The sequence below is a fragment of the Carassius carassius genome, chromosome 6 (assembly GCF_963082965.1).
Source record: "Carassius carassius chromosome 6, fCarCar2.1, whole genome shotgun sequence".
Taxonomy (NCBI): Eukaryota; Metazoa; Chordata; class Actinopteri; order Cypriniformes; family Cyprinidae; genus Carassius; species Carassius carassius.
In genome coordinates this window covers 39,992,588-40,008,856 of record NC_081760.1, presented here as the reverse complement: position 1 = coordinate 40,008,856, position 16,269 = coordinate 39,992,588, and the positions used below count along the sequence as shown (strand labels likewise).

Sequence of the window (16,269 nt, the reverse complement as noted above, 5' to 3'; positions counted from 1 at the left end):
CCCTTAAAATCACCAAACCCTAGTTGTATTTTTGATAGCTGTTAGTTAAGCTGTGATTCATTCGAATGAGAGAAATCAAATTTAAGAATGAATGAACAGCTTTTATCACTCAGCTCTTATGTGTTTGTTTGACATGAGAAAGAATGACTGTTCATTATGTCATGTTTAGTTTGAACATCTCCTTCTAGTGGCGCATGCCCTCATCACATTCTCAGGTGAGTGACTGTCTGCTGATTCTACTGTACATTAACATATTTCACATTCAGTGAAACCTGAAGGAACTGAACACGCATTTAAAAAGAAGACTCAGTTTAACAGGAAAGCGGCAGCTATTCATTAATATACATTCTTGTTACAGATGTTTAATAGCTTAAATAATTTATTGTCAAACATCATCCCACATGTCTAGAGGCTGTTCATATAGGTCATCCTTATGATTCCTCCATAGATAAATACATGTCTTAAAGTGTACTCATATTAAATGTAATTCTGAATGTACAATACGTTCCCTCTTCATGGTCTATGGTTCAACTCTGTCGCAGTATTTGTTTGTGTAGATTATTGTTGAGTTCATACTTGTGTAAAACAAAGAAGACTGTTGTCTCATACATCACCAATAACTGTTTGGACTCCTAATTAAATTAGGAGTCTAAGTTTAATTATTATTATTTTTTTATCATGAATACATCAGCTCTTGAAGTATCTTACACACATTTATTTGTTTATCAGATCATTGGATCATCAGAGATCGAAGTGGAACTAGATTTTTTTTTTATTACATTCCAGCATGAAAAGTACAATCTGATACAGTTCATAAGAATGCTTTTGTGTGCTAAAACTCTGTTATGATCTAACATTAGTTTTTCTCAGTCACTTTGGTGCATTTCTCAAATCAGAAATGAAATTCTCAAAACTACTTGTACAACCTTCACATCATCTAGTCATTTATACACATCATAAAGCCCAGTTTCTCATTCTTTTGAACAAGTTGTGATTGCTTTTATACATTCATGCAATTGATTACACACATTTATCTGCAGTTTCCTACATTATCAGTTGCTAATGTCATGTCGCTCAAAATGTATTATATAGCTCTCTGTGCAATAGTCTTACCCCTCAATACATCTAGTCTTTAGTTCATCGTATGAGTCATGAAATGCAAAATGGTTAATCTAGTTATCATAAACTCCCAAGCACACTTTTTATTTTAATTTTTACACATTATTATTAGACTTTTTGTCAATTTGGCATTAATTGTGCAAGTGAATCTTTACTAATAAAAAGAATGTAGAAGAAACCAATGATAAACCATTTCTCTGAAATAGAATCTCATGAATCTTCAGCTGGAAAGCTTATACTGTATAGACAGAGGACAACACAAGAGTTACACATTCTGAAAATGGACTTATTTTCATCTTTGTGCCCATATTTGTTTCTCCTTTTCTATCACAATGACAGTGTAAAGGTTATTTATTTATTTAGTCAGACCACTAGTACAGTTTTTCTCAGTTGCTTTGGTACATTTCTCGAATCATCCTTGAGATTTGCAAAACAGTAAGTGCAATTCTCAAAACATCTCGTACAAATAGCAAAACACCATGGATTACCTGCAAAAGCAAGTCTCTTGCTCAAAATTCTTAGTTCATCTCTCAAAAATACATATCTGTGTCAATGAATATCTGTGTAAACTATGGCAACATTTTGGATGACAGTTACTGTATTGAACAGTATGCCATATGCTTATGTATGCCATATATCCATTTCAAAAGTACACATTTACACATTACTGTGTGTGGGATATTGACTGAAAGAGACTGGATAGAATTCCCAGTTACACTTTTACTAGTGGTCTGACCCAAAAAATAATAAAATAAAAAAACCTTTACAATGTCATTGTGATATAGAAAAGGAAAAAGAAATATGGGCACAAAGATGAAAATAAGTCCATTTTCAGAATGTGTAACTCTTGTGTTGTCCTCTGTCTATACAGTATAAACTTTCCAACTGAAGATTCATCAGATGAACCTTTGAGCTATTTCAGAGAAATGGTTTATCATTGGTTTATCATCTACTTTCTCTTTATTAGTAAAGATTCACTTGCACAATTCATGTCAAATTTACAAAAAGTCTAATAATAATGTGTAAAAATTGGCAGTTAATGACAACTAGATTAACCATTTTGCATTTAATGACTGATACGTTTTGAGGGGTAAGACTATTGCACAGAAAACTATATAATACATTTTGAGCGACATGACATTAGCAACTGATAATGCAGGAAACCACAGATAAATGTGGTAGGATCAGGTAGGATCTTAGAGCCTGCCCTTGAATACCTGTATAGTTTTGTAATCGATCTATGAGTATGTCATGATCTATGGTGTCGAACGCAGCACTAAGATCAAGTAAAACTAGAAATGAGATGCAGCCTTGATCTGACGCAAGAAGCAGGTCATTTGTAATTTTAACAAGTGCAGTTTCTGTGCTATGGTGGGGCCTGAAACCTGACTGAAATTCTTCATACAGATCATTTTTGTGCAGGAAGGTGCTCAATTGAGCAGACACAACTTTTTCTAAAATCTTAGACATAAATGGAAGATTTGAAATAGGCCTATAATTTGCCAGTTCACTAGGATCTAGTTTTGGTTTCTTAATAAGAGGCTTGATAACCGCCAGCTTGAATGGTTTTGGGACGTGACCTAAAGATAACGACGAGTTAATGATATTGAGAAGCGGTTCTTCGGCTACAGGTAACAACTCTTTTAGTAATTTAGTGGGTACAGGATCTAATAAACATGTTGTTGGTTTAGATACAGTGATAAGTTTATTTAGCTCTTCCTGTCCTATATTTGAAAAGCACTGCAGTTTATCTTTGGGTGCGATGGATGAAACTGAAGGGTTAGATGCTGTAGAATCTACATTCGCTATTGTATTTCTAATGTTATCTATTTTATCAGTGAAGAAATTCATGAAGTCATTACTATTTAACGTTGGTGGAATATTTGAATCAGGTGGCGTCTGGTAATTTGTTAATTTAGCCACTGTGCTAAATAAAAACCTTGGATTGTTTTGGTTATTTTCAATGAGTTTGTGGATATGCTCTGCCCTAGCAGTTTTTAGAGCCTGTCTATACCTGGACATACTGTTTTTCCATGCAATTTTAAAAACTTCCAAGTTAGTTTTTCTCCATTTGCGTTCAAGACTACGAGTTACTTTCTTGAGAGAGTGAGTATTACTGTTATACCATGGCACGGTACGTTTTTCTCTAACCTTTTTCAATTTGATGGGGACAACAGCTTCTAATGTATTAGAGAAAATAGTGCCCATGTTGTCAGTAATTTCGTCTAATTCATGTGTATTTTTGGGTACAAATAGCAGTTGAGATAGATCAGGCAGGTTATTTGCGAATCTGTCTTTGGTGGCTGGAACAATAGTTCTGCCCAGACGGTAACGCTGAGACATATAGTTAATATCAGTGATATGCAGCATGCACGATACAAGGACATGGTCTGTAACATCATCGCTTTGAGGTACGATATCTATAGCAGTAAGATTGATTCCATGCGATATAATTAAATCTAGTGTATGATTAAAACGATGAGTGGGCCCGGTGACATTTTACTTTATTTCAAAAGAGTTTATTAGGTCCTAATGCATCATTTGTATTATGAGCTCCGTGTAGCTGTTTTTATTTTTTTTTTTTTATCTTTATATTACTATCACTCTCTGTTTTTTAAAGTGATAAAATATAACTTAATTCACACCATATTTCTGATATTATCGATCAATCTTATCAGATTAATTTTGATCATTCACTTTTATTTTATATCCGTGAGTGCAGTACACCTGCAAAATGTTAGCACTCGTTAGCTTGTCATTAGCATTTAAAACCTATCGCTGTTTTCTTTTCTCCTCTTCTCTCTCTAACTCCAGTTTTTCACAAGTTCATCAAACAACCGCAGTAAGAATATTTCATCAAGCACAGTGAGTAATGGCTTCTCCTGTTATTGTTATTTGCACCTCTTGCCACATGTACAGTTTATCTATCTCTGTCGCTGATGAGGGATTCACATGTGATAAATGCAGGGAAATAGGCTGACAGAGAAGATTTCAGAATTAGAGACACGCATCCAAACTTTAATTGAGGACAGTAAAAATGTTAGGGCTCTAGATACGGCTTTGGATGCGTCTAGCTCAGGGATTCCTGTACATTGTTCGGTTCCGGAAACAGAGCCCCTGCAGCAGGGCAACTGGGTGACGGTGAGGCAGCGTAGTCGTGGGTCAAAACACCGCTCTTCTGTTCCGATCAAAACATTAAACAGGTTCTCCCCACTCAGTGATGCACCCACTGAGAAACCTGATGAAAGTGCTCTAGTTATTGGTGATTCTATTGTACGGAACGTGAATATAGAGACACCAGCCACCATAGTCAAATGTTTACCGGGAGCCAGAGCGCCTGACATCTTGGCAAATTTAAAAGTGCTGGCTAATGCTAAACGTAAATACAGTAAGATTGTTATTCATGCCGGCGCTAATGATGTTCGACTTCGCCAGTCGGAGATCACTAAAAATAACATTAAAGAGGTGTGTGAACTTGCAAGCACGATGTCAGACACTGTAATATGCTCTGGTCCCCTCCCTGCTTACCGTGGTGATGAGATGCATAGCAGATTGTCATCACTCAATGGCTGGATGTCTAAGTGGTGCCCACAGAATAACATAGGTTTCATAGACAATTGGACGAGCTTTTGGGGCAGACCTGACCTGTTTAAAAGAGATGGTCTTCATCCCTCCTGGGGTGGCGCCACTCTTCTCTCTAGAAATATGGCAAATAGTCTTAGTGTTTATACTTGACTAACTGGGGCCCAGGTCAGGAAGCAGACAGACTAAAGAAATTGCTCTGTAAAACCCGACTAGTAAACTTTACTCAAACCATTTGAGTAAACAGATTGCCTTGATTTAAACCATGTAAGTTTTAAAACTTTGCATTCAAGTAACTTAGTTTTGACCTCATTTTCTAATGTTAACATGCATACTGTATTGTCTTTATATATTTATTCATTTAAAATAGACTGAACTGGGTCTTGTCAGACTGCACTGTGAGAATACTGTAGGTAGTGTGTTATCAGTGCATCTGGAGAAACCAGTTAATCTGCTTTAAGCTCAGTTCTGAGAAAAAGGATGATAGTGACTCTGCATTGCACTAACCACAGTTCGTTTGACATTATGATTTTGCCGCCCTCTTGTAATGTTTACAAAACACCTCTGAGATCTGAATCATGAAGAGAACTGCTGAACATTTTACTGTTTTCCAGACATTCCTCTGTATGTTCTTTGCAGATTTGTCATGAAATACTGTAGTTTGTCTCCTATGTGAAAATCATGATACGAAAGCTGCTGTAGTTTTCTTCAAATATTAGAGTATCTCTAGAAAGTGGAGTGTGCCAAACAGACAGTGCCAGTCCTAGTCAGTGTGTTCCTATACCTTAAATCAGTGGTTTTCGACCTGTGTGTCGCGGTGGTATTGCAGGTGGGCCGCCAATTACTATTAAAAGAAATAATAATATTGTTAATATATGTAAAAATGTCTAAGTCATAACATAATAACATAATTACATTTATATGATTAAATAAGAAAAAATAAATATTAAACTGTAACTATGCTTCCACTATTCCACGCGATTTCTAAATCGCTTTATAGCACGATTTCCCGCGACCCTGACCTCCCGCAGTATGCTATCAGATCCAATCAGAATACACTCTCTCCGGGCTAATTCTTTTGCAGTGGGCCGCGCAAACATATGTGATGGTTGTGTGGCCCGCGAGCTGAACAAGGTTGGGAACCACTGCCTTAAATGATGCCCACAGACTTTATGCTTTTCTAGCAGAACAGTTTTTTACTGTAATAAGACAACATACAGTAAGTTTATTTTAAAATAACATTTGTATTTATTATCTTTTTATGTTGACAACAGGCCAACAGTAAATAAGGTGCAACATTTCTGTAAATAAAATTAAAGGAACGTAAAAGGAAACAAACTGCATGTCTCATACTTTCATGTTAATGAAAAGTACAGGACTGCTTGCTCAGTAAATCAAAGAAGATATGTTTGATCATTAATTCACATTTGTCATTTTATTACTGAATTGATACAGTAATTTTATGCATTCATGTTTTAACATTTCTTTAAAATTTTAAATGTACTTCATTTTACATTTACTAAATCTGCTGTTTAATTAATACATTACCTCAACAAATTTTGAAAGCACTAACAAACTTCTGTCATAACCATTACTTGTAAGAATAATACAAAATAAATATTGGCATAGTACTATTGTTACTTTACTATTTTAAACTTTTAAATTCATCCCAGCTCTTTTCCATCTGTTCTATAAGTGAAGTGAGAGAGACACTGTGACCTCTCCACCAAATAATGACAAATAAGACAAAATCAGTGTGATTTAATTGCTTATTTTAATCCATTTATTTATTTAAGTTTGATATTTTTTCTAAGGTAATATTTAATAAACAAATAAAATAGATGAAAATGAATATAAATGTTAAATACACACTTGGTACAAACAAAGTGATGGCATGATTCTTGCAGACAATTATAGACAGGGCCAGATTAACACTTTGTTGTACCCTGGGCAACAATATTCAAGGGCCCCATCATCAAGAATATATTACTGTAATATACAGTAAATATACTCAATACTTCAAATTCTAATTGTCATCCGGTGTATTTTGATTTACAAATATTTAAATGCTCATAGAACTACAAATGCACTACTATGTCCCCTATCAAAGACATTCACTCACATATAATGCTATGAAAACAAAACACATCAGCATCTGTATAATCTGGTAAAATTGACCCACTACATCGAAAGGGAGGGAAATATCCTCCATTTTCACAAAAATGAATAAATAAGCAACCACTTTCAAACCATTGTTTATTTAACAACATTTATTCCCAATAGAAATGTATTGAATTGATATAGCTATAACAGAAGACCACAGACAACACATCAAGAAACATTTTGGTCCTCAGCTCATTTTAAGCAGAAATCACCCTGACAGGGTGACCCTGTCTCCTCAGAATTCAACAAAGCAATCAAGTTATTAGTCCAACACAAACAATTTGAAATCTGCCAGTTTTCCCTCCACAACAATATACAGCATCTTAATAAAGCTGGCACCTCAAGGAAAAAATAAATAAATAAAATGCAGTATCACTGTTATCTGCTCATAAACATTTTTATCCTAAGCTCATTTTAACTTGTTTTAAAATAGAACAACAACATATCACAGTCATCATTTGTGTGCAATATGCTGGAGAAAGAAAATATTTAGTGTTACAACTGTACTCCATTACATCTGTACTCCGTTCATGTCATTATTTAAGTGTGTTAGTGTGTGTGTGTGTGTGTGTGTGTGTGTGTGTGTGTGTGTGTGTGTGTGTGTGTGTGTGTGTGTGTGTGTGTGTGTGTTTGTGTTTGTTGTTAAATCTGACAAAGAGATAATGAGGACTCAAACACCTTAAACCCAGCACAGAGGGGTTCAGTGAATGTGGTGTTGATTGTGTATATGTGTGTGAGTGTGTGTGTGTCAGAGATGCTGTAGAAGGACAGAGAGCCGGCCGACACGTCCACATACACTCCTACTCTATTAGATATTGGTACATTAGTTGTTATGTTCTTGCTTACATTTTTGTGCCAGACAACATATCCATTACCAGTGCAGAATAGACTCCAGGATTTGTCATTGTATCCAAACTTACAGACAGTCCCGTCTTTCCTGCTGATCCCTTTATAGGCTACTGCTATACGAGCCCAAGATCCCCATTCAACCTCCCAGTAACAGCGTCCAGTCAGACTCTCAACACTCAGAACCTGAGGAATATCAGCAAATCTCTCTGGATGATCAGGATACGGCTGACGATCTTTCACATACGTAATCTTCTTGTTCTCCTCAGACAAGATGAGTTGAGTATTTGCTGTGTTTGGATCCAGTGTGAGATCACAGGCGTCTGAAAACAAGAAAAGAGATAAAAACAATGATCATTAATTAATTTATATCATTTGTTTTCATTAAATGTGCATGACTGTGTCTGAGAAAGAACCTACATTTTTTAAGTCCTGGTGTGATTCTGAAGGGCCCTCCATGATCCAAACTTAAAACAAACAAACAAACAAACAAAAAATAATAATAATAATACAGACATTCCAAATTAGTTGGAATAGATAAAGGCAAGTTGAATGTATTTTCATAGCATATTTCACTCCATAATTTCAAAGCAGTTTTTAAAAGGACCCTGTATCTCAATGTATTAATACTTTTAGAACAGCTTTACAGGAAAATACTGTCTTTATTGTCTTCAGCCAAAGGAGTTAAAAGTGATGTGTTATCTGTTTATGGTTTTTAAACATATTGTTTAATATTTACAGTAGGTGTAAAACCTAATATACATCCTCTAATTAATGATTTTAGTTGTATTTTCAGCAAACACATTCTCTGATATATTTAGGTTTAACAGAGAAATTCTGTCCATGTTGCAATTTAATGTAAAATGCTACTATATTTGAGCAACAGTAAAGAATTTGGTACAAATACATTGTGTGATTTAAAATATGGATTTAATTATTACATGCTGAGACAAGATTGACAAGGAGAAAATATGATTTTGCATTCAAAAAATTTTGGTTCAGAGATTATGCTTTAAACAAAAAGTTTCTTATCCTAAACCCAACATACTTGAGTATCTGCAGTTTATAGTTTGGATCCTGCAGTTTGTGTTTGAGCAGCTGGACTCCTGATTGTCCTGGGTTATTGTAGCTCAGATCCAGCTCTCTCAGGTGTGAGGGGTTTGAACTCAGAGCTGAAGACAAATAACCACAGCCTTCCTCTGTCACCATACAGCCAGACAACCTACAGACACACAGAGACACAGAGACATCATCTACAGACATACAGACACAGAGACAGATCATCTACAGAGACACACAGTCAGATCATCTACAGACATAGTCAGATCATCTACAGACACACAACATTCTTTGCACAGACTTGAACACTTTGTTGGCATCAGTGGAAGTGCATTAGCATGGTTTAAATCGTACTTATATGACCGCCATCAGTTTGTAGCAGTGAATGAAGATGTATCCTATCGATCACAAGTGCAGTACGGAGTACCTCAAGGCTCAGTACTAGGGCCGCTACTCTTCACGCTTTATATGTTACCCTTGGGAGATATCATCAGGAAACATGGTGTTAGCTTTCACTTTTATGCTGATGATACTCAGCTCTATATTTCTTCACGGACAGGTGAAACACACCAATTTGAAAAACTAATGGAATGCTTAGTCAATATAAAAAACTGGATGACGAGTAATTTCTTACTGCTAAATTCTGAAAAAACAGAGGTGTTAATTATAGGACCTACAAACTCAGCTTGTAATAACCTAGAACACTGTCTAAGACTTGATGGTTGCTCTGTCAATTCTTCTGTCAATTCTTCGTCATCAGTTAGGAACCTAGGTGTGCTATTTGATCGCAATCTTTCCTTAGAAAGCCACGTTTCTAGCATTTATAAAACTGCATTTTTCCATCTCAAAAATATATCTAAATTACGGCCTATGCTCTCAATGTCAAATGCAGAAATGTTAATCCATGCATTTTTGACCTCAAGGTTAGATTATTGTAATGCTTTATTGGGTGGTTGTTCTGCACGCTTAGTAAACAAACTACAGCTAGTCCAAAATGCAGCAGCAAGAGTTCTTACTAGAACCAGGAAGTATGACCATATTAGCCCGGTCCTGTCAACACTGCACTGGCTCCCTATCAAGCATCGTATAGATTTTAAAATATTGCTTATTACTTATAAAGCCCTGAATGGTTTAGCACCTCAGTATTTGAATGAGCTCCTTTTACATTATAATCCTCTACGTCCGCTACGTTCTCAAAACACAGGCAATTTGATAATACCTAGAATATCAAAATCAACTGCGGGCGGCAGATCCTTTTCCTATTTGGTGCCTAAACTCTGGAATAACCTACCTAACATTGTTCGGGAGGCAGACACACTCTTGCAGTTTAAATCTAGATTAAAGACCCATCTCTTTAACCTGGCTTACACATAACATACTAATATGCTTTTAATATTCAAATCCGTTAAAGGCTGCATTAATTAGGTAAACCGGAACCGGGAACACTTCCCATAACTCCCGAGATCATCTACAGACACACACAGTGAGATCATCTACAGAAAAACAGAGACAGATTATATACACATACACACAGGCAGATCATCTACAGACACACACACACACACACACACACACACACACACACACACACACACACACACAGTCAGATCATCTACAGACATACATTGTGATCAGTTGACTGTTAATGATCTCTTATATGTTCTTAATACCTCAGTATCTGCAGCTGACAGTTTGGACTCTTCAGTCCATCAGAAATAAACTTTACACCAGAGTCCTGCAGGTCATTGTTCCTCAGATCCAGCTCTCTCAGGACACAGTTTGAGGATTGTAGAGCTGAAGACACAGTTTCACAGGACTGAGCAGTGAGATTACAGCCAGCAAGCCTGAAAGATATGAGAATTATATTCTTAACTGCATTCTGCAATTTGCATTTCAATAATATCAGCTTCATTCTCATAGAAAAGACATTGTAAAAATAAGAAAAAAACTCAAGATTATTTAATTTCATGTAATTTATAAGAAAAACAGATATTGTAATTCCATTCAGATTAAAGATTTCACTACAAAACATTGTAACATAATAAATTACTCACAGAGCTTTTCTGCAGTTGATCACAGCTGGTATCAGTCTTCTTCTCCCCTCAGATGATGTGTTGTATTTCATGAGGTTCAGTTCATCCAGTGTCTCCTCTGACATCTGAAGCATGTAGGAGATTGTTGAGCAGTGAGCAGCAGAGAGTTTCTTCTCGGAGTGTTTGTCTGATTTCACAAACTCCTGAATCTCTTCAGACAGAGTCTGATCTTTCACTTCCAGCAGACAGAGGAACAGATTAATGGATCTTTCAGTGGAGAGTCCATGTCCATCTTTGATCTTCTCTTTAATGTACTGTGTGGTTTCTCTGATGCTCTCTGAGCTGTTCTCTGTGTGTGTCAGTAGATCCTGTAAGAGTCTCTGATTGGACTCCAGTGAGACGCCCAGCAGGAACCGCAGGAACAGATCCAGACGTCCATTCTCACACTCAACGGCTTCATCTACTGCAGCTTTAAGCAAACGTTTTACTGAAGCAAAATTCTTCAGTCCTTCCATAGTTGTATTCACATGAAAGTAAAACACATAGAAAGCAGCGAGAAACTCCTGGACGCTTAGATGAATGAAGCTGTAGACTTTCCTCTGATGAATCACAGATTCCTGCTTAAAGATCTCAGTGCAAATCCCAGAATACACAGAGGCGTCAGTGATGTCTATGCCGCTCTCAATCAGGTCCTCCTCATAGAACATCACATTGCCCTTCATCAGCTGTTTGAAAGCCACTTCAGCAAGTTTCACAATCACTTCTCTGTTGGACGGCAGGAGTTTCTCTGGATCTCTCTCTTCATACTTCTGCTTCCTCATGTTGATCTGAATCAGCAGGAAGTGGATGTACATTTCAGTCAGAGTTTGAGGGATTTCTGCACTCAGATCTTCTTCCAGGAGCTTCTGAAGCACAGTGGATGAGATCCAGCAGAAGACGGGGATGTGGCACATGATGTGGAGGCTTCTTGCTCTTCTGATGTGTGAGATGATTCTGCTGGCTTGATGCTCATCACTGATTCTCTTCCTGAAATATTCCTCCTTCTGAGGCTCAGTGAATCCCTGAATTTCTGTCAGACGGTGGATGTATTTGGAGGGGATCTGATTGGCTGCTGCTGGTCTGGAGGTGATCCAGATGAGAGAAGAGGGAAGCAGCTCTCCTTTCATGAGCTTTGACATCAACACAGCCACTGATGAAGTCTCAGTCACATCACAAACTTTCTGAGCGTCTGAAAACATCAGTGTGATTCTGCTTTCATCCAAACCATCAAAGATGAACACAACTTTACACTCCTCATAAATCTGTGAGTCCAGATCTTGAAGTTCAGGATGAAAGTCCAGCAGAAGTCTGTGAAGACTGTACTGATGATCTGGGATCAAGTTCAGCTCTCGAAATGGAAGCACAAACATGAAATCTACATCCTGATTGGCTTTTCCCTCGGCCCAGTCCAGAATGAACTTCTGCACAGAGACGGTTTTTCCGATTCCAGCGATGCCTTTAGTAAGAACAGTCTTGATCTGCTCTTTCTCCTCACATCCTGCTTCAGCGGAGGCTTTAAAGATGTCATTGCAGTAGATTGGAGTGTCTTGTGAGTGTTGTGTTCTGGCTGTTTTCTCCATCTGTAAAACCTCATGTACTTCATTTACTCCTTCTCTCTCTCCCTCTATGATGTAGAGCTGTGTGTAGATGCTGTTCAGGAGGCTTTCATTCTCCTGGAGTTTCAGTCCCTCAAATAATCTCTCATACTTGTTCTTCATGCTGGTTTTGTGCTGCTCTTTGACTCTCTGTAGTTCATCATTCAGTGGTTTATGCAGGTCTCCGGTCTCCTCCTGCAGGTGAACACAACCAGCAGAACTGGATTTCATGGCGCTGTTTGTTCTGGATCTCTTTCTGCACTGAGGAGAGTCCAACTGTTCTGATGGTCTGGAGTGATTGCTGTAGAAATCGATGCACTGTCTGCAGAAACTATGTCCGCAGGTGACAGAGACAGAATCTCTCAGAACCTGCTCACAAACTCCACATCTGGACTGAACCCAGATCAGATCATCCCTTTCACATCTGCTGAGTCACATTAAAAATATCAGTTTTGTTACAAATAATTGTTGTTATTATTTGTACCAGAAAATGTGTTTTCACATCCCACCATTGCAATGATAATTAGGGCTAAATGTAATCAATTAAAACTTCTAATGAAAATACATTTCGACCAGTTTGGTCTACACACATGAGATGGTTTTCCCAATTAATAAGATTATATTCATATAGTTACATGTTAGAAATCCATACAGTGCAACAATATTTAGCAAAATATCTTATCATAACATCAAGTTATGATATCAAATAAAACATTAATCAAATGATTCATCAAATCACTATTATATACATGGATATTCGGGATAAGTGTTTTGTTTTACCTGGGTTCAGAGGTCACTGTTCCATCACTGACACCAGGAGGATAATCCATGGATTGTTCACTACTCAAAGACACACAGCTGGGTTCTGGAGATTTGGCTCTTTCAGTGCTCCCCTCCTCTTGATCTTTATATATATCCACTTTGGATTTAGTTTTGCTTTTCTTTCCCTCCATTGAAGAGGCTAATATTAATCCCAGTCCACCAGGCTAGACGTATTACTCCTGCAAACAGTTAAACATTATGAATGATTAATTCACATGCTCTTTTCTTGTAAGTGTGATAAATTCACATTTACATTCAGCACTAAACACAACAACTTAGTTTCAAGCAAAGGTGTTCTACTCTTAAACCACTTCACTTTCATTATGTCTGCAGACCATGGTGTAAGTTTTCTTAATGAATGACCAGAAAAACAGGTTTACTGACTGACATTTCCTACATCAAAACATTTCCAGCTCCATTATCAAAGCATTGTATTTCCAGAACATTAAGAACTATAGTGATTTATTGAAACCAGATGACAGCTCCACCCGAGTCCACAACATACATCCAATCTGAAAGATGTTATATATAAGATATATATATATATATATATATATATATATATATACAGTACAGACCAAAAGTTTGGAAACATTACTATTTTTAATGGTTTTGAACGAAGTTTCTTCTGCTCATCAAGCCTGCATTTATTTGATCAAAAATACAGAAAAAAATGTAATATTGTGGTATATTATTACAATTACAATATTACAATAATTGTTTTTAAATTTTTTATACTTTAAATCATCATTTATTTATGTGATGCAAAGCTGAATTTTTAGGATCATTATCACATGATTCTTTAGAAATTATTCTAATATGACGATTCATTATCAAAGTTGGAAACAGTTCTGCTGCTTAATATTTTTTCAGAACGTGATACTTTTTAGGATGCTTTGATGAATAAAAAAAAAAAGAAGCTATGTTTTAAAAAATATATATATTTTGTAATAACAATATACATATAATAAGTATATTCAAATAGAAAACTATTATTTTAAGTTGTAATAATATTTCACAATATTACTGTCTTTTTCTGTATTTTTGATCAAATAAGTGCAGGCTTGATGAGCAGAAGAAACTTCTTTCAAAAAACATAAAAAATAGTAATGTTTCCAAACTTTTGGTCTGTACTGTATATATATATATATATCCTAGATAACGTAAAGATAATTTTTCTTTCAGAAGCAAGGATTCAGATCACTTCACATACTAAATCTCTTCTAAAACTAATTTATAATATGTTTACCTAAATGATAGATACATTTATTGTGATACTTATTGGAACTAACTTGCTGAATAAGACATTTGTCATTGCCTTGATGCATTTATTAGCTGAATGAAGTATTTTACATTTGAAAAATATATTCAAAATGGCAAAATAAAGTAAAGTGTTATTAGAAGTTAGAAAACAGATGAGAGAACTTAAAAATCTGAATGCATCAAGTTACCTTGAATTTTCAATTTTTCAAAACATTATTCCTGCTCACCATTGTCAAACATTTCAAATAAATAATCTTAAAAAAATAATCAATTTGAAAAGACAAAAATGGTAGAAAAATTACTTGACAAACTCATTTAATGCAATTATAAAAAAGAAAAAAAAGAAATATAAGCAATGGCTTTTCCGTTTTTTTTATGGTATAGCTTTATCAATGTACTTACAAGAAAAACTCTCTTGCGTTTCAGTCTCCTTTGTCGATTAAAAAATTTGGGGAGGGATTTCATTAAGCACTTTGGAGAAAAAAAGAAGTCACACTACGTTTCTTAGAAGAAAAAAAACATGAACATTTATTTACTGTACACATACACCTCAAGGTCATATTCATAAATGGGTAACCCAGCAACACTTTTAACATTAAATATACACTCAAACAAAGAATTATACACTTTATTCCAATAGTCCACTTTAGACATTTTATAAGTAGAAAGCAAATTTGCAACTACATGCCAACTAGCAGTCTGTGATTTTAACTGTAAAAAAATCTGTGAAAATGCTACAGTACAAACCTGTTAAATCAGTGGTCACCAACCTTTTCAAGCCTAAGATCACATCCAAAGTCCAAATGTAAACCAAGATCTAACACTTGCAAAAGATTATGAAAAAACAAGGCCACAATGTAAGTTCTACTTTGACATTCTTTGTTGCCTGTTAGTCACTATCAAAATATGTATTTAACTATACAAATAGAATATAACTATACAAACTGTCAACTACTTGTAGTTCTTATGTTTCTCTTTTCTTCAGTGATTCTGTTTGTTAGCAGCATCTCTTCATCACTAATGTGAACTTAATTAATCACTAAATTATCTCATTAACTTTAACTCTGCTTCAGTGTTACTGTAACACTAGAGTCAGACCAAATGTTCTATGAGCAGAGTTATTTGCTTTATAAGCTACATCTGATACATTTAGATAAAGGGTTCCTGGAGGGCCGCAGCCCTGCAGTTTATTTCCAACCCTGATCCAACAAACATACCATATAGTTTTCAAATAAGGCTAAATGATTAGATTAGCTGATCAGATGTGTTTGAATAGTGTTATATCTAAACTGTGCAGGACGGTGTTCCTCCAGGAACTGAGTTTGACACCCTTTATTTAGATCATGTAGATTATTATTACTATGAGAATATATCTATAATAACAATCTCTCAGAAGAGATCATTTGTAAAATATTATAATTTTTGCATAATTTTTTTTTTTTTTAATGACGATATTTGTAAAAGTAATGACTTGTAAATCATTCTGTTCTTTTGCTGTGCATTGCTATTCTTGTTATGCTGAAAACACCCACTGCGGAAAATCTCACTCCAAGTTGAACTCAAAAGTTGGCAGCCCTGGCCCATAATATTCTAGTTGTATTTTTGATAGCTGTCAGTTAAACTGTGATTCATTTGAATGAGAGAAATCACATGTAAGAATGAATGAACAGCTTTTCTCGCTCAGCTCTTATGTGTTTGTATGACATGAGAAAGAATGACTGTTCATTATGTCATGTTTAGTTTGAACA

At 35.7% G+C, this 16,269-nt stretch overlaps 1 protein-coding gene across 1 annotated transcript; it reads right to left on the bottom strand.

Moving 5' to 3' along the window:
- Positions 1-7,492: 7,492 nt before the first annotated feature.
- Positions 7,493-13,432, bottom strand: LOC132142893 (NACHT, LRR and PYD domains-containing protein 12-like). The gene is given in 6 exon segments (XM_059553087.1): positions 7,493-8,076; positions 8,078-8,177; positions 8,759-8,932; positions 10,440-10,613; positions 10,824-12,758; positions 13,217-13,432. Coding segments are annotated over 6 exon segments (3,126 nt in total). The 5' UTR covers positions 13,390-13,432; the 3' UTR covers positions 7,493-7,506.
- Positions 13,433-16,269: the final 2,837 nt, after the last annotated feature.